The following is a 25,701-nucleotide window of genomic DNA, read 5'->3' as shown; positions in this document are numbered from 1 at the left end:
TTGACTTTCTCAGAATTCTTCCTTAATAAAATGTATGGCTTTCATAATAAAATTTTTTTTTCCAAATAAGAAAAGAGAAGCAATGGTGCCAAATATGGACAGATAGACCTTTGAGCTTCAACAGGAAAGGATGACACCTGTAAGATAACTGGCAAAGACAGGGGCAGAGAGAGGAGAGAAAAGGGTCAGCAAAGGCTCTGCATGGTCACGCAGCCCCAGGAGAAGAAACTGACTAGGACGCCACACAGGCTTCCTTGCTGCTTCTTCTCCGGTTTTTCTGCAACACATGCTGCTGCACACTTGGGTTGGGCCAAATCTGGGCCTGAGGAGGAGGCCCCTGTCCTCCAGTGCCTCTCTGTTCACTTATCTGCTGTGTTTAGAGACAGTGATCCGCTCACTCTGGGTTACCATGGGCAGGATGTCAAGCCCCTCTGCTTCGTGAACTCTCTCTCTCTCTCATTTGAAAATATTTGTCATGGTGGTTTGTCTGCTCTTACATCATCCAGAGGGCAAGCAGATGGCAAATGAAGTCCACATGAAATTCACATTTCACGTCCTCACCCTTCTGCCCAGTTGGACTCTTCCTCTTGACTATCGACAACAGGAAGCAATTCAGTTCTGGGTGAAAATGAGAGCTGGGGACCTACCTAAGCTCCACAACATGCTTCGTGCTGGATAGAGACAAGGTACAGTTCATGCCCAGAGGATCTACTATCTCATGGAGGAGACAACTAAGCCTTTGAGTGACTTTAGTAAGGTAGCCAGGGTAAGAATCAAAACAGTAATAAAAAGAGAACACAAATGGTAGAGGAGACCAGAAGAAGGCTATCAGGCTGACACTGTCAAGGTCAAACACTGCACGGTTTTGAAGACTGTCCTGAGGAGAAGCAGATGTCAACAAAGGGTGCGCTGGAATGTGGGGCGTGTTTGTGCCTGCCGTCCTCTGTCCCGTCTCTCTCTCTCTTTTACTTCTAAACAGCCTTCCTGAGATATAATTCATACACCTTGTGACTCGCCCAGCTTAAGTGTACAATTCAGTGGCCTTTATTGACATTTTTCATAATGTCAATACTTCAGTTAAGAATTTAGCTATCCAGGGTAGGGCAAGGGGGTGGGGAAGGGGGAAGAGAACCAGTTCTTAGAGTGATTATAGGCAACCCAACCCACTTCTAATTGCTAGATTGTTCCATCTATTGGGGATGACTAAATCAGGATATTCTCACTTAAATGTGACTTTCCCTTTTGAGGGAGAGTTCAAAAGAAACAGAGGGCAGAATGCTGCAGCTTAGAGCTGTGTTTTGATCTTTTAAGATACAAACTGAGCACCTTAAAATGGACTCTTGAGTTCAACTACTCAGAAATTCTTCTGATTAAAAAAGAACCATTCCCAGTATGGAAGATGTAGGGAGATTCCTTAAAAAACTAGGAAGAAAACCACCATATGACCCAGCAATCCCACTCCTAGGCATATACCCCGAGGAAACCAAAATTGAAAAAGACACATGTATCCCATTGTTCATTGCAGCACTATTTACAATAGCTAGAACATGGAAGCAACCTAGATTTGCATCAACAGATGAATGGATAAGGAAGTGGTGGTATATATACACAATGGATATGTATCAGCCATAAAAAGAATGCATTTGAGTTGGTTCTGATGAGGTAGGTGAACCTAGAACCTATTATACAGGGTGAAGTGAGTGAGAAAGAGAAAGATAAATATCATTTTCTAACGCATATATACGGAATCTAGAAAAATGGTACTGAAGACTTTACTTACAAGGCAGCAATGGAGAAACAGACACAGAGAATAGACTTATGGACATGGGAAGAGGGGAGAAGAGGGTGAGATGTATGGGAAGAATAACATGGAAACTTACATTACCATATGTAAAATAGACAGCCAACTGGAATTTGCTGTATGGCTCAGGAAACTCAAACAGGGGCTCTGTATCAATCTAGACGGGTGGGATGAGGAGGGAGATGGGAGGGAGGCTCAAAAGGGAGGGAATATATGTGTACCTATGACTGATTTGACAGAAAACAACAAAATTCTCTAAAGCCATTATCCTTCAATGAAAGATAAATTAATAATAATAAAAAAGAACCATTCATTTATATGAACTCACTTATTGCTTTCTGAAGGAGTATCAGTGTTATTGCTGGATTTAGCCATGTTTGGCAAAATATTTGATTCAGGAATTTACCAAAATCAAAGGGATGACTGCATTAAAACCAGAAGTTCCCTGAAATCAGTATATGACTCAACTGCACCAGAGTCACTTAGGGAGCTATTTTAAAGTAAAAAATCAGAATAATAAACCCACGAATATATGAAATCTGGTATATTATAAAATGGCATATCAAAATGGTGGCATTTCAAAACAGTAGAGAAAGGGTAGACTATTCTTTAAATGGAAAATTATGAGGACATCACAAAATTTATCCTTACCTTATAACATATTAATAATTTCAAGATGAGTAAAAGATGAAAATGTATTAATCAAAGCAATTAAGGTTATTTCAGACTATAGTATTCAGGTTGAGGAAGTCTTTCTTAAACAAAATTCAAAACACAGAAGCCATAAAATTTAAATCTTCTGTATTATGAAAGATGCCATAGACAAAGTTAAAATATAATCCACAGAAAAGGAAAATATGGTTGCAGCTAGGTGACAGATACGCAATCTATATAATATAAAGCACTCTTATATTTTAATAAGAAATAGACAAAGAATTCAATTTTAAAGGTGGAAAAAAAGGGCAATATATTGCACAGAAAAACTTGGGCAGTATATGTAAAAAGAAAAGTTAAATTACAAATAAATATACAAAATGTATTTACTCTTCTATGATAATCAGTGAAAAAACAATTAGAAAAGAAGAATAATAACATTTTTGCCTGTTTAAGTAGGAAAAATAAAAAAGATTTATGATACACAGAATTGGGGGCAGGAGTTTGGGGAAAGGGAACTCTCACGCAGTGCAAGTAGGAGTATAAAATGATTAGCCTTTAGACGGAAAATTTGGGGAAAGCGAAATAAAATTTTTTTCTTAGTAATCTACTTCCACACCTTTGTCCTATAGATAGTCTTTGTCGAGTGGGCAGGAATTTAACTCCAAGGTTGTTCATTACAGCATTGCCTTTAATTGCAAGACTATCTAGAAATGATTTGAATGCCCAGAAATAGGGGAAAGGATAAACTAATTATGGTATACCAATACTATTTTAAAAAATGAGATAAATCTATGTGGACTAAAGAACAAAAAAAGAGGATTTCTACTACTACCAATAGTAGCCAGTCTGTTGCAAAGCAATCCTCTAACTGAGAATTATCATGAACCTGGACTCTGTATATGTATGTGTGTATGCGTATATAAACATTTATGTGAAGGAATCATAGCGCTAGCAAGGCAGCAATAATTTGATGGGCCAAGATCTCACAGAGAAGGGAAGCCCAGAGATATGAGCCTGATGCCTGATTCAACTTTTCCTCTTACTGACACCAAAGATGTTTTTTTTTTTTTTTTTTTTTTTTTAATTTTATTTTATTTTTAAACTTTACATAACTGTATTAGATTTGCCAAATATCAAAATGAATCCGCCACCGGTATACATGTGTTCCCCATCCTGAACCCTCCTCCCTCCTCCCTCCCAGCAACTGGAAAGGTGTGCAAAGCTTTCAGTAGACCTACTTGGCTAGTAGGACTAGGTTGAAATTCGGGACCTGCCAAAAAGGATGCATCCTTGAAAACAACCCATTTAGCTGGTCCTTCCTAAAGATTTATACTCTAGGAGTAAAAGTGAATCAGAAACAGAATAACCCTCACAAAAACTCAAGACCAGCTTCAAATTGGCTCAGTCCTTGATTAGATTCAGATACTCTGCCTTTGTCTCAACTTATAACCAGAAGTAACATAAATCCCCTTTGGAGGAATATAACATTGCCAAGAGTTTCAAATCATCTCCAAAATATTTTATACAGATTTCTAGTGTTCAAACAAAAATAAATGGGCATGTACAAGATACGGATTAACTGAAAAATCAAGAAATAAAGCAGATTATAGAAAGAGGAACCATAGAATATATATGTGTACCGAAAAAATATGTACTAGAGTGTTCATGATAGCAATATTCACAAAAGACCAAACTGGAAAATTCAAATCTCTATCACTGATAGAATAAATAAATACTTTGTGGATTACTCATATAATGGAATATTCTACAAGAATGAAAATTAATGAACTAATTAATGAAAATTGATGACTATAATGAGCAATAAGAATGAATCTTACAATCCAAATTTTGATCAAAAGAAGTCAGACACAAAAGAGTATAATTACATTTATATGAATTTCAAAATTAGGGAAAACTAACATGGCTTTAAAGGTCAGAGAGTGGTTACCTTTTAGGAGGAAGGAATGGGAGTTACTAGAAATCGGTAAGAAAGGGGCTTCTGAGGCACCAGTAATGTTCTTATTCCTTAGTCTTGGTGGTAGTTACGTGGGATATTCACTTTGTGGTAATTCACTGAACTATTTTCCTGTAATAGTGCTTTTCTATGTGTGTTTGTTATATGTACATATATTATTTAAAAATCCACATGTACTACTATGGAATTATGTTTGTAGAGCATTATGTAAAAAAGGGAGATTATCATGTTGCCCAGCAATTTATTTTATTTTTTTAACTGGGTTATCTTTTTATTGTTGAGTAGTAAGAGATTTTTGTTTTCCCCTTCATGAGCAAACATCAAACTTAAAAAAAAAGATGGAAGTATAGTTGATTTACAATCTTGTGATAGTTTCAGCAAAGTGATTATTATATATATATATTTTTCCATTATTTTTTAAACTAACAAATGTATCATGACTATTATATTTATTTTTTAATATTTATTTATTTATTTATTTGACTGCACCTGGTCTTCATTGCATGCACAGGATCTTCGATCTTTTGCTGTGGTATGCAGACTTTTAGTTGCAGCACATGGGATCTAGTTCCCGACCAAGGATCAAACCTGGACCCGCTGCACTGGGACCACAGAGTCTTAGCCCGTGGACCACCTTCCATTGTAGGTTATTTCAAGATACTGAGTATAGTTTCCTGTGCTATACAGTAAATTCTTGTTGCCTGTCTATTTTATATATAATAGTTTGTATCTGTTAATCCTATACTCCTAATTTTAAGAGTTCTTTTTATATTTTACATACTTGTCTTTTCAAAAGCTTTCTTCATTACTGTCCTTTCAAGCACAAAAGTTTTAAATTTTTATGAAGCCCAATTTATCTGTTTTTCCTTTGTTACTTGTGCTTTTGATGCCATATCCAAGAAACCATTGCCTTATCCAGGGCCACAAAGATTTACATCTATATTTTCTTTTTTAAAAAATTTTATTTCTTTTTTAATTGAAGGATAATTGCTTTACAGAACCTTGTTTTCTGTCAAGCATCAACATGAATCAGCCATAGGTATGCCTATGTCCCCCTACTCGTGAACCTCCTTCCCATCTCCCTCCTCATCCCACCCCTCTAGGTTGATACAGAGCCCCTGTTTGAGTTCCTCGAGTCATAGAGCAAATTCCCACTGGCTATCTATTTTACATAAAGTAATATGTTTCCATGTTACTCTCTCCATACATCTCACCCTCTCTTCCTCGCCCCCCACCCTGTGTCTTCTCCATTGCTGCCCTGCAGATAAATTCATAGGTACCATATTTCTAGATTCCTTGTTTGTTTGGCTGCATCACATGGCTTTCAGGCTCTTAGTTCCCCAACTAGGGATTGAACCTAGGCCCTGGGCAATGAAAGCTTCAAGTCCTACCTAATGGACCACCAGGGATGGACAATATTACAATAGTAAGCAATATTTATCTTTCTTTTTCTGACTTACTTCACTCTGTATAATAGGCTCTAAGTTTGTCCACCTCATTAGAACTGACTCAAATGTGTTCCTTTTAATGGCTGAGTTATATTACATTATATATATGTGTGTACCACAGCTTCTTTATCCATTCATCTGTCAGTGGACATCTAGGTGGCTTCCATGTTCTAGCTATCGTAAACAGTGTTGCAATGAACATTGGGGTACATGTGTCTTTTTCAATTTTGGGTTTCTTCAGGGTATATGCCTAGGAATGGGATTGCTGGGTCATATGGTGGTTTTATTTCTAGTTTTTTAAGAAATCTTCATACCATCTTCCATAGTGGTTGTATCAATTTACATTCCCACCAACAGTGCAAGAGGCTTCCCTTTTCCCCACACCCTCTCCAGCATTTATTGTTTGTGGATCTCTTGATGATGGCCATTATGATCGGTGTGAGGTGGTATCTCACTGGAGTTTTGATTTGCATTTCTATAATAATGAGCGATGTTGAGCATCTTTTCATGTTTTTGTTAGCCATCTGTATGTCTTGTTTGGAGAAATGTCTATTTAGGTCTTTTTCCAACTTGTTGACTGGGTTGTTTGTTTTTCTGGTATTGACTTGTATGAGCAGCTTGTATATTTTGGAAATTAATCCTTTGTCAGTTGTTTCATTTGCTATAATTTTCTCCCATTCTGAGGGTTGTCTTTTCACCTTGTTTATAGTTTCCTTTGCTATGCAAAAGCTTTTAAGTTTAATTAGGTCCCACTTGTTTTACATCTATATTTTCTTTTAAGAGTTTTTATAGTTTAAGGTCTGGGTCCATTTTGAGTTAATTTTTGTATATGATGTGAAGTAGGGCCCCAAATTCATTCTTTTGCATGTGGCTATCCATTTGTTCTAGCACCATGTGCTAAAAGGACTATTCTTTTGCGTTTGAATGGTCTTGGCACCCTAGTTGAAAATCAATTGACCATGGTTTTTATATGTGACCACAATTTTTTATATGTGGTTTGCTAGTATTTTGTTGAAGATATTTTGCCTCTGTATTCAGATAATATATTGATTGGTATGATTTTTTCTTGTAATATGTTTGGTATCAGGGTAATACTGGCCTCATAGAATGAGTAGAGAAATGTTTCATCCTCTTCTATTTTTGTAAGAGTTTGTGAAGTATTTGTATTATTTTTTCTTTAAACACTTGGTGGAATTTATCAGTGAAAAGATCTGACTATGGGTTTTTCTTTGTAGGAAGTTTTTTTTTTTTAATTACCAACTCTATCTCTTTATTCGTTATAGGTCTAGTCAGATTTTCTATTTACTCTTTTCAATTTAATTTTTATTTTATTTTTTCCTTTTTTATATTAATTATTACTTTGGCTGCACCATGCAGCATGTGGGCTATTAGTTCCCTGACCAGGGATTGAATGCATACCCCCTGTAGTGGAAGCACAGAGTCTTAACCACTGGAAAACCAGGGAAGTCCTAAATTGTATTTCCTAATGGAGTATAGTTGATTTACAAAGTTATGATATTTTCAGGTATGTGGATAAGTGATTCAGTTATATAAATACATTATCCATTCTTTTTTTAGATTCTTTTCCCTGAGTAGATTTCCCTGTTATACAGTACGTCCTTGTAGATTATTTCATACATTTATTAGTGTGTATCTGTTAATCCCAAACTCCTAATTTATCCCTCCCCTTCACATTTCCCCTTGAGTAATCATAAGTTTGTTTTCAAAATCTGTGAGTCTGTTTCTGTTTTGTGTATAAGTTTATCATTTTTTGTAGATTCCACATATAAGTGATATCATATGATATTTGCCTTTGTCTGTTTGAGTTACTTCACTCAATATAATAATCTTTAGGTCCCTCCATGTTGTCGCAAATGGCATTATTGTATTCTTTCTCCAGCTGAGTAATATTCCACTATATATATATTGGGTTGGCCAAAAAGTTCATTCGAGTTTTTCCATAACATCTTCTTTCCATGTCTTGACTATTGTGAATAGTGCTGCTATGAACATAGGGATACATGTATCTTTTTGAGTTACAGTTTTGTCTGGATATATATCCAGGTATGAGATTACTGGATCATATGATAATTCTATTTTTAGTTTTCTGAGGAACCTCTATACTATTCTCCATAGTGACTGTACCAATTTACATTCCCACCAACAGGTAGGAGGGTTCCCTTTTCTCCATACCCTCTCCAGCATTTATTATTTGTAGACTTTTTGATGATTAGCTCAGCAATTTTGAAACTGTTCCGCAGAAGATTCTAATTTACTGTCACATTTGGGAGCCTCTGGACTAGATCTAAGGTCTTTTCCAACCCCAGATTCTGTAATGCATTTATTCATTCAACCAAATATTTGGAGGGTCTCCACTGGGCTGTGTACTGCGTGCAACATGACAAAGGGCACAAAATGAAACAGACAGTTTAGTCTTAGGACTTTGGAGAGGAAATGTGTGTAGATAACTCTGGAACTCTGTGCCAAGGCAGAAAATGATTAGCTGCAAAGACAGGCAGAGAAAGAACAATGGGAGAGTCAGTTTGGTGAAAACTGGCTGAAGAACCTGGCTGGAGGCCATTTGAGTCTCTCTGCCTCCTTAGCCAACATGGCCTCAGAACATTCTGAGGGGCCAGATCTAAGTATGTACCCCCACTTTCATGGCCTGGATGATCTCTGGTCTCCACACACCATAGGAAATGTTTCTGCCCACCTTTGAGCGTATTTTCTGACAGTTTCTGAAGTTGGCAACTTTCTTCTTGCTGCGCTTTCACCCTACACGGAAACTTCTTTATCACTCACCTTTACCACCTCATCATGCCTTCTTCTCACATAATCATTTTTTCCCTATGGACTAGGGAAGATACAGGTTATTTTTCCTCCCCTGTGCCCTGGAATGACTTTTCCTCTGTAAAGGCTGGTACTCCTCTCCTCAGTGTAAAATACCTATGAAAAACCTCTCATAACTATCCACCTCCTGCCAGCCATTTCCCTGCGCAACCGAATTCATGACAGAGGCTGGGTTCCACCTGGTATATAGCTGCTATATATTTAACCCATTCTTGGAAATGTCTGCTCTTAAGTGTTCTCACCTTCTGCTTGGTCATGTCTAAGAGCCCCACAGAGTATCTGTCACAGTTGAGGAAGGCACGGACTGTGTACAGGGCTTTGTGGAACTGCCTCTCAATGTCTGTAAGCTCTTCAAAGACTTTGCTCCCAGACCACAACAGTATCTGAAGAAATACAAAAACACAGTTAGTGTTCCTGAGGCACAGAACAGCAGCTCATAATAACCAGGAATAGCTGTCCCTGTTTTGTAGATGAAGAAACTGAGGTTCAGAGAGGTGAATAATGGGGCAGCTTCCATTGGGTCCAACTCTTTCCAATTCTTTTATTTCCTAGGTTGTTAATAACAATGATAATAACAAACATTGACAGAGCCCAAGTATCCTACATACTTTATCCCGTAATTATCCCCATTTTTCAAAAGAGGAGGCTGAAGCTTGGAGAGGTTAAATGATTTGCTCAAGGTCTTAGAACTGGTAAATGGCTTAGCAAGGATTCAAATACAAGCTGGCTGACATGAAAGCTTATACGTGCAGTCACCGTGGGTTACAGCTCTACAGACATCATGACGCATGCACCCCAGGGATGCTGGGAGAGACTGCACGATACTTCCCGGGCACTCTGTCACGACTGCCTTCTGGTTGAGCACATCAGTGCTTCAGGAAGAGGACACCTTCAGTCCAGTCCATTCCCTCAAGTCAAGCCCTTTACCTGGCCACGCCGAGTCTCGCAGTTGTGCAGGTAACTCAGGTGGAACACCTTCATGATTAGATTTGCAAAATTGAGGTACTTGAGAAGAATCTGAAAATCAAACAGCATGAGGAGAAACAGATGAGAAGGAGAAATTCCTCTTCGGGCCACTTCTACCATCAGCCGATACGTTTGAATATTTTCAAAGCTTCATCTGAGACAGTTTGAGCAGATGGATCATGGAAAGCTAACTCATAAAATGTTGCATTATGTGAGGGTAAAACTCACAGAATGTAGAATGTTAATGTTATTAGAAGTGTATTCATGAGAAGTTGCTACTGTTCACTGAGTTTGCAGGCCCCTTGATAAGTCATGTATGTATGTTATCCTGATGGCCCCAAATGACCTCAAGAGACACTATAGATACTCTCTATAAAAGATACTATAAAACCATCCCCATTTTACAAATAAGTAATCTGAGGTTCAGAAAAACGTGCCCAAGACAAACAGATATTAGCAGAACCAGAACCATTATCCCTACATTCTTATCTCCAAAGTCCAACATCTTAATGATTATCCTGTCCTGCCTCCCTCACAGATCATCAGACCACTAACTTCCTTGTCTTACAGAGGGGAAAGCCAAGGTCAGGGCAAATAGCAAGGGTCAGAGGATTTGTGAGCTGGGAGAATGTGCTGGCATGGCCAGCCCACCAATTCCTAAGCACTCTTACCTCTTCATCATTCTCGGTGAAGTGGGGCCCATCCACTTTATTCACAGCCATGATTATGGCCACCACGTCCTTCCCATTCATTATGGGAGAAGCCAAGATGTTCTTAGTCTGGTACTCTGTGAGGGTGTCCACGAAGTCACAGAAATGTTCATCCTGAAGGTAGACAAAGACAAGCATGAGTGGGCAGAGGAAGAGCAAAGACAGGAAAACAACCCAGAGCCCCAGGTGCCCGTGGTTGCTGCTGTTGTTCAGTCACTCAGTCATGTCTGACTCTTTGCAACCCCATGGACTGCAGCACACCAGGCAACCCTGACCTTCACTGTCTTCTGGAGCTTGCTCAAATTTGTGTCCATTGAATCAGTGATGCCATCCAACCATCTTGTCCTCTGTTGTGCTCTTCTCCTCCTTCCTTCAATCTTTCCCAGCAACAGGAAAGATGCTGGGAAAGATCTTCACATCAGGTGGCCAAAATGTTGGAGTTTCAGCTTCAGCATCAGTCCTTCCAATGAATATTCAGGGTTGATTTCCTTTAGGATTGACTGGTTGGATCTCCTTGTAGTCAAAGGGACTCTCAAGAGTCTTCTCCAACACCACAGTTCAAGAGCATCAATTCTTCAGCACTCAGCCTTCTTCATGGTACAACTCTCACATCCATTCATGACTACTGGAAAAACCATAGCTTTGACTAGATGGACCTTTGTTGACAAAGTAATGTCTCTGCTTTTTAATATGCTATCTAGGTTGGTCATAGCTTTTCTTCCAAGGAGCAAGCATCTTTTAATCTCATGGGTACAGTCTCCATTTGCAGTGATTTTGGAGCCCAAGAAAATAAAGTCTTACTGTTTCCATTGTTTTCCCATCTATTTGCCATGATGTGGTGAGACCAAATTCCATGATCATCATTTTTTGAGTGTTGAGTTTTAAACCAGCTTTTTCACTCTCCTCTTTTACTTTCATCAGGAGGCTCTTTAGTTCCTCTTTGCTCTCTGCTATTAGGGTGGTGTCATCTGCATGTCTGAGGTTACTGATATTTCTCCTGGCAATCTTGATTCCAGCTTGTGCTTCATCCAGCCCAGCATTTCTCATGATGTACTCTGCATAGAAGTTGAGTAAGCAGGGCGACAATATACAGCCTTGATGTACTCCTTTCCCAATTTGGAACCAGTCTGTTGTTCCATGTCCAGTTCTAACTGTTGCTTTTTGATCTGCATACAGGTTTCCCGGGAGACAGGTAAGGTGGTCTGGTATTCCCATCTCTTTAATAATTTTCCACAGTTTGTTGTAGAGGTGGGGTAGAGAGGCTCCCCATTCTCTTGCTGACAAAAGAATGAAGCCAGTTTCATCTACTCCTCATCAGGGACAAGGCTATTATAGATGATTTCTACCCTGGAAGCCTCCAAAATCCAGTAGAAGAAAGTCTGAAATACCCTTATGAAGGGTTATGGAGATGTGAGCAAAGCACTGGAGGGACCCAAGGATGGAGGTGGAGGGTTGGCTTTGTCTGTGGAGGAAGATTTTGAGGAGGCTCTCTTCCATTGATGACAGTTAAGTGTAAATCAGAAACCTGAGTGAGGAGAAGACCTTAGTGAATAGAATGAGCGCAGTTGCCAGCAGGTGTTGCGTGTGGCGCTTTGCCTGCCTCAGCTCACTGTATTCTTCCCAATAACCCAAGAGATGGGACCATTAGTAGTTCATCTTACTAAGGGGGAAACTGAAACTCAAGATTAACATTACTTATTACTGTGTGTGTATGTGATTTGAGAAACTGCCCTCAGCTCTGCTGCTTCATCCAGGGAAGCTTCATTTCAGGGAAGCCTGGATAAGTGTAGACCTGGGTCTGGGTCTTTGAACCAGAGAATTTGTTACTTCCAGCTTTTATTTATTCATTTATTGGCTGCACTGGGTCTTCGTTGCTGCATGCGGGCTTTCTCTAGTTGTGGCAAGTGGGGGTTACTCTTCATTGCGGTTCATGGGCTTCTCATTGTGGTGGTTTCTCTTATGAAGCACAGGCTGTAAACATTCAGGTTTCAATAGTTGCAGTACACGGTCTCAGTAGTTGTGGTTCGTGAGCTTTAGACTCTGGGCTCAGTAGCTCTGGCTCACAGGCTTAATTGCTCTGAGACATCTGGAATCTTCCCAGACCAGGACTGAACCTGTACCCCCTGCATTCGCAGGCAGGTTCTTACCCACTGTGCCACCAGGGAAGTCCACTTTCAACTTTTTTTGCAATCCAGTTCTAGCACCACACAGCCAATCCAATGGATATCCCCATTCCACAAATCTTAACGGAAGCCCGGCTCTGTGTCAGGCCTTATGCTAAGCACCGGGGATAGAGGGAAGACTAAAATTCAGGCCAGCACACAGATGAATCACACAGAATTAACAGAATTCACACAGAATTAACACAGATGTCCTGTGTTAATAGTAACACAGGACATAAGGGTTGGCTCAAAGCAGTACAAGTGCAGAGGAGCACACACCTTCTACACCCCACCCCGAAGGCAAACTTGGAGGCCAGTATAGGGCAGTACAGTCTGGGTGGTCAGAAAGTGGGGACAGAGCCTGAATTGTTGTCTTAAATCCAAAAGAATCCACCTTTCTGTTTCTTGGTCACACTGTGAGGTTTCCCAACAGTCAGCGTTGCTGGGAACACAAGCCAGCTGAGATGTGTACAGTTCAGGCTGTTCTGAGAAGGGAGTGTATTTTGCAGAGCCAATTCACACAGCTGTGCTAGAACTAGAACTTTCCCACAATGCAGAAGTTCAGAATGTGGTGCTCTGCATCTGTGGATTCTTCCAGTTGGAGTGGGACTAAATAAACAGGCCCTGTTGTCGATGAAGCTCTCTCAAACCAGGTGAAGGGTAAAGGAATTAAGAGAAGCCTGTAGTGCTCAACTTGAATTAGTGTTGGAGGATTAAGCAAAATCTCTAAAGAGGTATTAACCATAAGGGTATTCCATGTCACTCTCTAAGGACAACTGATGAATACAAGCCTGAGTGAGACATGCCCAGATTCATTTCATCAAGTCTGTTCAGTCTTTCAGTATTCACTTCTGTCAAGGAAAGCAGTACTTGGGCCTTACCTGCATCTGAGGCCAATGTTACTAAAGCCACCAGTACCTTCTCTCCCACTGAGTTGTCAGCCCTAGAACTTTCTCACAAATAGCACAGCTGCCAATTGACTGGTGTCTGTATAATCATTAGCATCCTTATATTTTCAGCATATACAGTGTTCTCAGCTGTGTCATAGAACCTCAACTTATCAGCGGCGGAGGGACCTTAAAGGCCACCTGCTAAAACTGTTCTGTTTATTTACTTTTTGTTTGGCTGTGCCTGGTCTTAATTGCTGCATGAGGGATCTTTTTCTTTGGTTGTGGCATTCGAACTCTTAGTTGCAGCATGTTGGATCTAGTTCCCTGATCAAGGATTGAACCTGGGTCCCCTGCGTTGGGAACACAGTTTTAACTGTTAGACCACCAGGGAAGTCACTAACCTATCTGTTTTAAAGCCTAGGAATCAGAGGTCGAGCAGAAGAAAGCCCAAGTCATTCATTCATTCAGTTGGCATTAACAGAAAGCCTTTAATGTATGCTAGGCAGTTTGGGCAATAAACAAGACGGGTGAATAGCTTTCCCTAGTAAAGCTTCCACTCAAATGGGGTGGACAGACAAAAATCAAGTAAACAGCTGCTTTGAAGAAGAGAAACTGGATGATGCTATAGAAAGTGATGGAAGCGGGGGTAGGTTGAAGCTGCTCTGGTCAGTCCTGGCAGGTAAGGAGACTTCTCTAAGAGGCAATGCAGAGAGTGAGGGCTCAGAAGAGCCAGCCAGAAGTGTATTCCAAGCAGAGGGCATGGAGGATGCCAAGGAGCAGGGGGCAATGAACTGACTGATCTGAGAAACAGGAAGAAGGCCTGCTTAGTGAGGAGATTGGAGGTCAAGGAAGTCAGAGAGGTGGCATACGTGCATGCCTACGTGCATGCTAAGCTGCTTCAGTCGTGTCTGACTCTTTGTGACTCTATGGGCTGTAGCCAGCCAGGCTCCTTTGTCCAAGGGATTCTCCAGGCAAGAATACTGGAGTGGATAACCATTTCCTTCTCCAGGGGATCTTCCCAACTCAGTGATCAAACTCAGGTCTCCCACATTGAAGGCAGATTCTTTACCATCTGAGCCACCAGGGAAGCCCCTCAGAAAGGTGGGCAGAGGCCTTATGTGACAGGGCCTTGGAGGCCACTGGAAGAGCTTAGATTTTATTCCAAAGTAATTCAAGACTGCTTCTCATTCCTGGAAACCCAGTTTCTCTTTTCAAACATCCTCTGTGCCAAGCTCCAGTGTGTCCCATGATGAGATCTATTTATTGAATGACTTTCACTTTCAATGATGTACTAGGCCCAGAGCCAGACAATTCATTAACTCTCACATCTTCCCTGTCATGTAGAACTCTCTCCTTCCCTGTTTTATAGACAATTCTCCTGCTCGTAAATGGCACAGCCACTGCATTCATTCATTCATTCACTGATACACTGATCGGCTCATTGATGGATTGATTCATTCATCCACTTATATTTACTGAGCGCTGGCTCTGTGAGAGGCACTGGGTCTGCCAGGACCAGTAAGAAAGGTGAGGCTGTCCTCAGTGGGTTATCACTGTGCAGTGGGGACATCATGTAAAGCGTGAATTCACAATTCAAGCCATAATGTGAAGAAAGCCCCAGAGGACTGATGGTGTCCTGGGGCCCCAGGAGGTAGTGACTTCATGAGCCTGTCAGTAGTTGAAACCTCTCCAAGCCTCAGTTTCCTCTTCAGTAAAATCACCGTGTCAGACCGGGTCCTCTCTGAGGTTTCTTTCTGGCCTGGCATACTGGGTTCCAGGTGTCATAGGGCGGGAAGGAGAGCAGGACAACCAATGTAAGAGCCTCTGGACATGACAGTGCTTTCAGCTTCAGTCTTCAGAAACGGGATTGTCACCATCTAGAAGAAACTCACTGTTTTCCTTTACTCTCACATAACTACCATATTCACAACACTTTGCACACCAGCTATGTAGATGCTTTTTTCCCCTCACTGACCAGTTCTCTGACACTAGCTGGGTATCCAACAATTCAGTTCAGTTCTGACACTGTTTACCTGGAGAACAGGAACGTACAACTGGAGGGTTCAGTCCCTGAAGACTGCCCCTGCTTCGGATGCCAATGTCAAGTCATAGGCTGCTATCTGCGCTTCTGCCTCACTAACTGTAAATCGAGTTTCGAATGACTCACTCCTTGGGTTTGATTATTTGCCAGAAAAGCTCATAGAACTCAGGAAAGTATTTACATTTACAGTCTTAGAATAGAATAAGTATACTGATGAACTGTCAGATAAAGAGATATATAAGGTGAGATCCAGAAAGGTCCTGTGTGCCAAAGATTCTGTGCCCTGGAGTTGGGGTGTACACTACCCTCCCAGAACATGCATGTATTCACCAGCCCAGAAGCTCTCTGAACCCTGTACTTTTGAGGGTTTTTTATGACAGTTTAATCACAAAGGCATAATCAATTATTAACCCCATTTCCAGCCCCTCTCCCCTCTTACAAGAATGTTGCTGTTTAGTTGCTAAGTTGTGTCCAAATCTTTTGCAACCCCCTGGACTGTAGCCCTCCAGGATCCTCTATCCATGGGATTTCCCAGGCAAGAATACTGGAGTAGGTTGCCATTTCCTTCTCCAGGGGATCTTGCCGACCCAGGGATCGAACCTGAGTCTCTCGCATTGGTGCGTGTGTGCTAAGTCTCTTCAGTCACGTCCGACTCTTTGCAACACTATGGACCATAGCCTGCCAGGCTCCTCTGTCCATGGGATTCTCCATGGCAACAGTACTGGAGTGGATTGCCATGCCCTCCTCCAGGAGATCTTTCCAACCCGGGGATTGAACCTGCATCTCTTATGTCCTCCTGCATTGGCAGGCGAGTTCTTTACCACTAGGGCCACCTGGGAAACCCTCTTAAGAGAATAGAGGATGGGTTGAAGGTTTCAGGTGTCTAATCAAGGCTTGATCTTTCTGGTCCCCATCCAGGAGTCCACCAAGAGTCCTCTCATTAGAACAAAAGACCACCTACCACCCAGGAAACTCCAAGGGATTTAGGAGCTCTGTGTCAGATGGTTCTATCACTCAGGAAATTACAAGGGTCAGTTCTGTGTCAGGAACCAGGACAAAGACCAAATAAATATTTCTTTTTATAAATCACAATATCACAGCCCACTGGGAAAGGGCCATGACTTATTAATTCACTCAATAAACTGTAATGAGGAACCACTCTGTCCCAGGCCCTGGGCTAGGTCTGGGGACCAGTAGTGGTGAATAAGATATGCAGGAACAGACAAGCCTTGTGGGCTTTCTTTCCCAAGGAGAAAGGGTAAAGAATAAATACACAGACATACACTGAATGTCAAGTAGGGTTGCCAGATTTAGCAAATAAACACAGGATTAATTACATTTGAATTTCAGGTAAACAACTTTCTTAGTATATCATGTGTTGCATAGGGTGTACTATAGTGTGAGCTGGACACTCTTGGTAGTCGTTTGTTTTCATTTTTGTAATGTGAATGTATGACTTAGGCTTTGATTGCTGACATCCATCTCAAAGATGGCTATCTGCCTATCTCAAATAGACACATTGTCAGCCACACACTAGTTAAAGAACCATGCCACCTCCTCACACTGAGGCTCTTTTGTTTTAAAGATCTTGGTTGATTTTGATAACTGATCATTTGGAGCCACTTTTTGCTTTCTATTTTCTCTTACCAAGATTTCAATTTCTGCTCTTATGTTTTAAATTCGCTAATAGAGAGTGAGCCTGTGAAACCCTCAACCCTCATGAAAGTCCTAGGCCAGAGCCCACTCTCTCCCTCTCTAACCTGAGACCTCCTTGTGCAGCCCCAGGTATGCAAAGTAATTTCCAGGTCTTATAAGTAATAAGCCTTTGTTTTTTCAAAGTTTCCTGATCACTAGTGCTAAAGGGTATCTTGCATTCATCATAAGAACCACATGGGCTTGTCCAGTCACAGCATTGATTATTGACAGTTTAACAGTTATTAGCACAAAACACATACTAAAATAGTTCTCTGGGGCTTCCCTGGTGGTCCAGTGGTTAATACTCACACTTCCATCGCAGGAGGCATGGATTCAATCCCTGCTTGGGGAACTAAGATCCCACATGCTGTGCAGCTCAGCCAAAAAAAAAGTATCTCTTTGTTTATCTAAGATTCAAATTCAACTGGGCAGCTTACATTATATCTGGCAGCCCTAATGACAAGTTGCCCCCGAGAAGGTCCCAAGGATAAGTAAGAATGTGTCAGAGCATGGGAGCCACATTACAACCATGGGAAACCCCATTCGTGGTTTCACATTTTTCAATGCAGTAATTACAACCACTTTCAGGTTTTGGTGGGGGCTGATGGGAAGTGTGCTAAAGGCTAAGAGTATCACTTATCAGTGGTTCAGGGACCACCCACTCCGCAGTCTACACCATATCCCTGCTTCTTCTCCATCCAGCTCCCAGTGTCTTTCCACAGACCCCAGTAAAGTATGATATCTCAAGGAGGAAGATATGTACAACTGAAGGACAGAGGCTTGCTGACGTGAACTGACATCACTCCAGGCCTGAGGCACACACCAAGGGGGCTGCCTGGCCTGAAAGCTTCCTGGGAACACAGCCATCCCGTCCAGGGTGAACTTTGGGGCTGACAAAGAAACAGCAGGCTTAGTGCAGGGGCTCATCGAACTCTTAGGGATATTTTAGGATCAGAAAGTCTACTTAAATCCTCAGTCCCTCAACACCAGGGTCCATAGAAGATTTCAGCACCTCTGTCTGTCTTTCCCACAAACAGAATCTAAACTGAAAGCTCCAGAAAGGCAAGACTGGATTCCTCTCCAAGCCCCACACAGACCTGGTCCAGCATCTATTCCATAGAAAAAATTCCTTAACAGCAACAACAAAGTAGTAGTGATATTAACAAGGAAGAGAAGCTGTCAGTAAGAGCCTAAACTATGTGCTAAGAACTTTGCTAGAGGAGAAAGAATTATCTCATTTTATCCTACAACAACACTTAGAGAAGCTAGGTTTTCTTCCTCTATTTTACAAATTAGGAAGTGAGCCCAAACAAGCTAAAGAGTTTGCCAAGGCCATGTTATTAGAAAGGGAGTCTTGATTCACACCCAGATCTGACCTCAAAGCTTAACATCTCAATTTTCTGCCATGTAATTTGAAAGGACCTTTTCTTCGTACACTGCACTTAGTTTAATGCACTTGTTTTATAGGCCAGGAGGAAGTAGAGAACAGCAGAGCAGTGAAAGGGTGTGGCACCAGTCCCAGTGCCTGAATTCAAATCCCTGCTCTGCCGTTTTCTGTGTGACTGAGAAAAGATTTTAATTTCATCATCTGTAAAACAGGGATAATCAGTTATAAGACTGTGACAACCCATGTTGGCTACAGTCTAGAGAGAAGTTGAAGTCTAGAGAGAGTTGAAGGGAGAACAGACTCCAATCCAGTTGAATGAGTCCTGAGGAAAGTTCCCTGGGTGCAGAATTACCTTTACCCTAGGAGGGCCAAGGAGAGAGGAATCCCATAGGAGATCTAGCCCAGCATACTTCAAAGAAAACCAGGTTCCACAAAGGCCCAAGTCTATGCCTTTCATCTTGCCAAGTAACTCAAGGGACTTTCTAGTGGTCCAGTAGCTAAGACTCTGCCCTCCCAGTGCAAGGGGCCAGGGTTCGATCCCTGGTCAGGAAATTAAATCCCATGTGCTGCAGCTAAGAGTTTTCCAGCCCCAACTGAAGATTTTCCCATGCCATAACTACAGGATCCTTCTTGCCATCACTAAGACCTGGTGCAGCCAAATGATGAATTAATTAATTTTTTTCAAAAAAGGAACCCAAGTCAAAAAGATGATCCATTGGAATTCTTACATCTGTGCATGTGAAGTCCAGGAAGCTCTGCTCTGATGCCTTGGTGACTTTGGGCAAGCCCCTTCTCAAGATCTTCTGACGCCAGACTTCTCATCCATTAAACAAGTCAGCTGGATGAGATGATCTTTGAAGCCCCATACCTCCCCAACTTTTAATTTTAAGACCTTTAATCTGAAATTAGGGCAGAGGTAAAGGGAACACAAAGTCACAAAATGTCCAGGCTGGATCTTGGGAATGACTGAACACAGGCTCCTGGTTAGGCCAGTTCAGCAATAAATGAGACCAACATTGGCCTTGACAGCCTAGGGCAAATATTGGGGTGAGACAGGTGTTAAAGGGATTATTGCAAAATTACCTGGGTGTGAGTCTTTTTGCTAAGTGTTTGTTGAGCATCTGCTTTGTGCCAAACCTTTGCTATAGAGTGGACAATTGCTATAAAGTGGACAAACATTTGGTATAAAGTGGACAATAAGGCAGGCATGATCCCTGGCCTCCAGGGCTTATTGTGGTAAATGGTTTTAGGGAGGAAACTTACAGAAGGATGTGAGAGGGTCTCCCTGAGGAAGTGAACTTTAAGATCTGAAGGGTGAGTAGGAGTGGACTCTGGCAGATGGTTATGGGGAGAACTGCATTAAATGATTTGCTGTAGGTGATCAAAGAAGTCTTTGTCAGAGCTGCCAGGAGAATCCCACAGAACCCTAAACTCTTAGAAGACAGAGCCAAGTGCTTAACCAAGTGGTCAATTTAGCATTTCCGTAATGACTGCCAGCCTATGTCTCCTGACGCAAGGCACAAAGTAAAAATAACATCACCTCTGTGATAGTCCTGCCAGAAATGCATAGCCTGAATCTAAACATGAAGACACATCAGACAAGCCCAAGTGGAGGGACATTTCTGCAGAATAAGTTGGCCTATATCCTTCAAAAACATCAGCATCATGGAAAACAAAGATAGATTGAGAAACTGTTTCAGATTGGAAACTAAAGAGACAGTGCTAAATGGGCATCATTGAGACGATTCGCAAATAACTGAATATGGACTGTTCATTAGATAATAGTGTTGTAACGACTGTCACATTTCCTGAGTTTGATCATTGTACTTTGGCTATGTAAGAACTGTCCTTGTTCTGAAAATACATAGAAAAATTCCTGGGGTTAAAAGTTGTCTGTGTTTGTCTCCCAAATGGCTCAGAAAAAATGGAGACATAAAGCAAATGTGGTAAGGTGAAAGTTGCTCAGTCGTGTCCAACTCTTTGAGACCCCCTGGACTATACAGTCCGTGGAATTCTCCAGGCCAGAATACTGGCATGGGTAGTCATTCCCTTCTCCAGGGGATCTTCCCAACCCAGGGATTGAACCCAGGTCTCCCACATTGCAGGTGGATTGTTTCCCAGCTGAGCCACGAGGGAAGCTGGGTAAGGTATAAACAGTTGATGAATTGGGATGAACAATATACAGTTCTTGGTACTGTATTTTAAACTCTTCTGATTTTTTTTTTTCAAAATAAAAAGTTATCAATAAACAAATAGAAAGACTTCCCTGGTGATCTAGTGCTTAAGAATCTGCCTGGCAATGCAGGGGACACAGGTTCTATTCCTAGTCCAAGAGGATCCCACACACCACAGGGCAACTAAGCCTGTGCGCTACAACTACTGAGCCCGAGGACCTAGAGCCCAAGCTCCGCCAACAAGAGAAGCCACCACATGCCGCAAGGAAGAGTAGCCCTTCACTCACAGCAACTAGAGAAAGCCCTCACAGAGCAACGAAGACCCAGAGCAGCGAAAAATAAATTAATTAAAAAAAAAAATAGACAAGTAAAAAAAGAAAGAAAAGTGTCAAGTGGTCACCAGCCCAATCTTGGTGGCTGACAGCTCCCCGTCCCATATACCTCCCCTCCAAACCCCATGGAATAATGCCTCCCTGTCCCCCACTCCCATGGGGAAGAGGATACCTCCTCTGTGTTGGGGATGTTGACGATCTTTTTAGAGAGCGCAACATGGCCCACCACTCCCATGTCCAGGGGGAACACGATCTCCGAGTCAGGCGCCACCAGGCACTCCTCGAGCACAGCATCCTTGTGGACGTTGAAGAGCCGGGTGGCCAGCTCTGCGATGCCGTTCCGGGCCCTGTACATGAATAGGCTCATGCGGTCGGCCTGCAGCAGGAAGCACAGCTTCTTCATGACATTGAAGACGCACTTCTCGGCCTGCAGGTTGTCCTGAAAGTCCCGCAGGAGGTCGAAGATAATTTCACTCTCTTCCACGCTGCTCAGCGGGTGGTAGTTGCTGAAGTCCACGGCCGCCTCCCTGGGTCCCAGCAGGTCTGAGATGACCTTGGCCCGGTAGCGCAGGTTGTAGTACTGTTTGGCAAAGCTGACATTTGAGTTCAGAAACTTCTCTACTTCCTCTGCTGTCACCTCGCCCATGGCTGGGAATTGCACTGCCTATTTCTGTGGGTGGGGGTGAGGCTGGCCTAGACTTCTCTGAGTCTTGTTTGTGAACCTTGTTGGTGTGGCTGCAGAGCAGAGTGAGTGAGCTTGGGAGATTAAATCATTAATATTTCCCCAGAACAAGGATTATGAGGATCAGGGTGTTCCGGATGCTTCTGGGCCCCAGATGGGAGAGGTGAGTGTTCTCTTTTCACCTTGGTCCGCTAATAGGAGAAGAAAATTTGGCACAGAACTGGCATTGAGATCAAGTAAAAGAATTGGTGTTCTCTTTTCACCTTGGTCCGCTAATAGGAGAAGAAAATTTGGCACAGAACTGGCATTGAGATCAAGTAAAAGAAAACACCAAACACAGAGGCTGCAAACTGGTAACATAAGACATCATACTGTTATAAAGAAGCTTTCTTTGCCCTGTATGGTATTTTTCTTTAACATTTGATACAGAAGCCCATGTTTACTGTTTAACAGATTTGTTTAGCTTCTCTCAGAGAATCAGAAGATCTAACAACCCCATATCCAATTTCTCTGTGGCAGAAATGGCTAGAGCTGAGAGGAACTGGGCATCCACTTCCTGTTCCTGGCCCCTCACCCCACTCTTCTTCACCTCTGTCCCCAGGATCTCCCTAACACACGGCTTCCCTCTGCATGCTCACTGCTGAACCTGCTTCCCTTGTGTAGATTATGGGCCAAATATCCACATTACATCTCTGAATTTGAAGGACCTTTATAAAAACAGGGCTTCCCTGGTGGCTCAGCTGGGAAAGAATCCACCTGCAATGAGGGGGACCTGGGTTCGATCCCTGGGTTGGGAAGATCCCCTGGAGAAGGGAAAGGCTACCCACTCGAGTATTCTGGCCTGGAGAATTCCAGGGCATGGGGATTCCATACAGTCCATGGGGTTGTAAAGAGTCAGACACAACTGAGTGACTTTCACTTTTCACTTTATAAAAACACCACCTTTCATAGTTTTTTTTCCTATTACAATACACATGTTTACTATAGAAAATACACAAAGAAGACCCTTAAAATCACCCATAATCCTGCCATTCAGAGGTAACCTTTAGTTAACATTTTTGTTTCTGTCCTTTCCGTAGAGGCTTAACTTTCTACTGTCCTTCAGTCCCTGATCTTTGTTTTGGCATTTTAGGGTGCTTTTGCTGGCTTCAGTCAGTATCTTCTTGGGTTGTCAGTAAGAAACGCACACAATACTGTGGATTTTATCAGCTCCAGTGAGGCTCAAAATGCCAGAATCCTCGTTGGGTTGTCTCTCTGAACCCACCAGGGCAGGAAGAGAAGAGCATGTTCTTTCTGGATGAAATATACTGTAGTGACTATAGAAAATACACAAAGAAGACCCTTAAAATCACCCATAATCCTGCCATTCAGAGGTAACCTTTAGTTAACATTTTTGTTTCTGTCCTTTCCGTAGAGGCTTAACTTTCTACTGTCCTTCAGCCCCTGATCTTTGTTTTGGCATTTTAGGGTGCTTTTGCTGGCTTCAGTCAGTATTTTCTTGGGTTGTCAGTCAGAAACGCACACAATACTGTGGATTTTATCAGCTCCAGTGAAGCTCAAAATACCAGAATCCTCGTTGGGTTGTCTCTCCGAACCCACCAGGGCAGGAAGAGAAGAGCACGTTCTTTCTTCATGAAATATACTGTAGTGACTATGGATATATATATATATATATATATATATATATATATATATATATAAGAGCCTGGCACACCTGTCTTATAAATACTGTGGAATGTAGGATCATAGACTGTGGTTGGCACTTTGAACTGTGTAAGTGAACTTTAATGGAAAGTATTAATAGATCACTTCCTTTATTATAGAGTGTAATTAATTAATTCCTGGGATACTGTGCCTATTCAACACTGTGTATACAGATGACCCTTGGTCTGGTGGATCTCACAATAACTTTTCCAAACACATCCACCATAACAAACATGAGCTCTCTGTCTGGTATGCGAATCCCTAGCTCGCCAGCTCCTCAGCCTCAAGGTCTCAGCTCATGCTGCTGCTCCTGCTGCTGCTGCTGCTAAGTCACATCAGTCACCCTTAATTGTCTTATCTCAGGGAGCCCCAATCACTCTCTCCTCAATTCCTGCCTGTCATATCATCCGTTTATTTCCTTTTTTACTATTAAAACGTGTTTTCTTGTTTTATGTTTGTCTGCTCTGTGTCTTCTTCTCTATACTGTGAGCTCCAGTGAGGGCAGGCACCTGTCAGGACTAATTACTGAGGCTTTGCAAGGCTGCCTAGCATAATTCTTGATGCTCAGTAATGTTGTTTTTAAATGATGTTCGTGGTGGTTCATTTTATGTGTTAGTTGGGCTAAAGGATGCCCAGGTAGCTAGTAAAACATTACTTCTGGGTTTGTCATTAAGGGTGTTTCAGAAGAGATTAGTTGAGTCGGTAGACAAAGTAATAACTTTTACCCTCCCCAGCACAGGTAAGCATCCCCCAATCCATCAGGAGATTGAATAGGAAAAAAAAAAAAAAGGTGAGGGGAGGGTGAATTGGCCCTCTGCATGAGCTGGGACATATATCTTCTCCTGCCCTTAGATGTTGGCACTCCTGATTCTTGGACTCAGACCAGGACTTAAACCTTTGTCCCCTGGACTCAAACCGAATTATATTACTCTTGACTAATACAAAGTCCTATATTTCTTTTTTTGGCTGCACTGGGTCTTCCCTGAGGTGTATGGGCTTCTCTCTAGCAGTCCTGCAGCATCTGGAATCTTAGTTCCCTAACCAGGGATTGAACCTGCATCCCCTGCATTGAAAGGCAGATTCCTAACTAACTACTGGACCACCAGGGAAGTCCCACAAAGTCCTATATATTTTTGATTAAAATTTAGAAAGTACAGGAAGTCACAAAGGAAAAAATTGAAATAAAACATAATACCAGATATTACCATCGCCAATATTCTTTGTATATTTTTAAATCTTTCCATACCTATCTATATCCATATGTATATTCTCAACCTTGGCATTTTGGGCCCAGTGATTCTTTGTTGTGGGAAGCTGTCCTGTACACTGTAAAGATGTTTAGCAACATTTCTGGCCTCTACCCACTAGATGCCAGTAGCACTCCCTCCCCTTTAAGTTGTGGAAATAAAAAACATTTCCAGACATTTCCAAATGTCCCCTGAGATCAAATTATTCCTATTGAGAACAACTGCTCCACTGCTCTGCTGTTTCTAGTTTTCTAGTAGTATAAATTATGCTGTAATGAACACTTACATTTCTTAGTGGAAATATCTAGAAGTGAAAACCCAGGCCCAAAGAGTTTGAAGCTATCTAAGGGTTTGAATAAATAATGCAAATTTTGCTCTAAGAGGCTCTATCAGAGTGTGTGAGGCTGTTCTTACCCCTACTGAGCCCCTCAAAAAATTGAGCAATCTTTCTTAATCCTGACATAAATAGTACTCTGAAATTTGGCCCCAGTATTCCTTCTTATTTTGTTTTGCACAGTTTCTCTACACACACTCTAAGCTCCACCCTAGTGTTTTTCATTCTCTCTGACTTTGCCTCTTTATTCTTGCTGAGCCCTTGACCTGTCCCATACCACCCAGTCCAAATGCTGTTCCCACCATGGATTCTTTATGCTCCAGTTAAGACTCTTTCTACTTTGAACTCCAAACTATTGGTCTGCTTCCATGTCAATAGGAGTTTCTACATTCTAGGCTGTGTTATTTCTATACATTTGTACTCTTATCAAACTCAAAGTCTTTGAGGATAGGAGTAAAGCTTTACCCCTTTAAAAAATCTCTAAAACAGCCCAGCCCACGTCCTTCCTGTCATATGCCCACCGGGCTTAGTTCTGGCTGGGAATATAAGCAACTCTTTTGCAAGAAATCTATTTTTACCTTATTTTTCAATATGCCAGAATGAGACAGTCAAATCTGCTAACAAACTTTAGTGCTAATTGTTGGCT

At 41.8% G+C, this 25,701-nt stretch overlaps 1 protein-coding gene across 1 annotated transcript in view; it reads right to left on the bottom strand.

The window, feature by feature from the left end:
- Window positions 1–22,081, bottom strand: part of PDE6A (phosphodiesterase 6A) — an 80,089-nt gene extending 58,008 nt beyond the window's left edge. The window contains exons 1-4 of the mRNA XM_006043077.4: window positions 21,261–22,081; window positions 10,369–10,521; window positions 9,659–9,748; window positions 8,974–9,114 (exon numbers count right to left, since the gene is read on the bottom strand). Coding sequence (XP_006043139.1) covers window positions 8,974–9,114; window positions 9,659–9,748; window positions 10,369–10,521; window positions 21,261–21,734 — 858 coding nt within the window. The 5' untranslated portion in view covers window positions 21,735–22,081. The remainder of the gene's footprint in view (window positions 1–8,973; window positions 9,115–9,658; window positions 9,749–10,368; window positions 10,522–21,260) is intronic.
- Between the last annotated feature and the right edge of the window lie 3,620 nt (window positions 22,082–25,701).

The sequence above is a fragment of the Bubalus bubalis genome, chromosome 9 (genome assembly GCF_019923935.1).
Source record: "Bubalus bubalis isolate 160015118507 breed Murrah chromosome 9, NDDB_SH_1, whole genome shotgun sequence".
Classification (NCBI taxonomy): domain Eukaryota; kingdom Metazoa; phylum Chordata; class Mammalia; order Artiodactyla; family Bovidae; genus Bubalus; species Bubalus bubalis.
The sequence above is the reverse complement of the archived record's forward strand: the minus strand, read 5'-3'. Positions and strand labels throughout refer to the sequence as shown.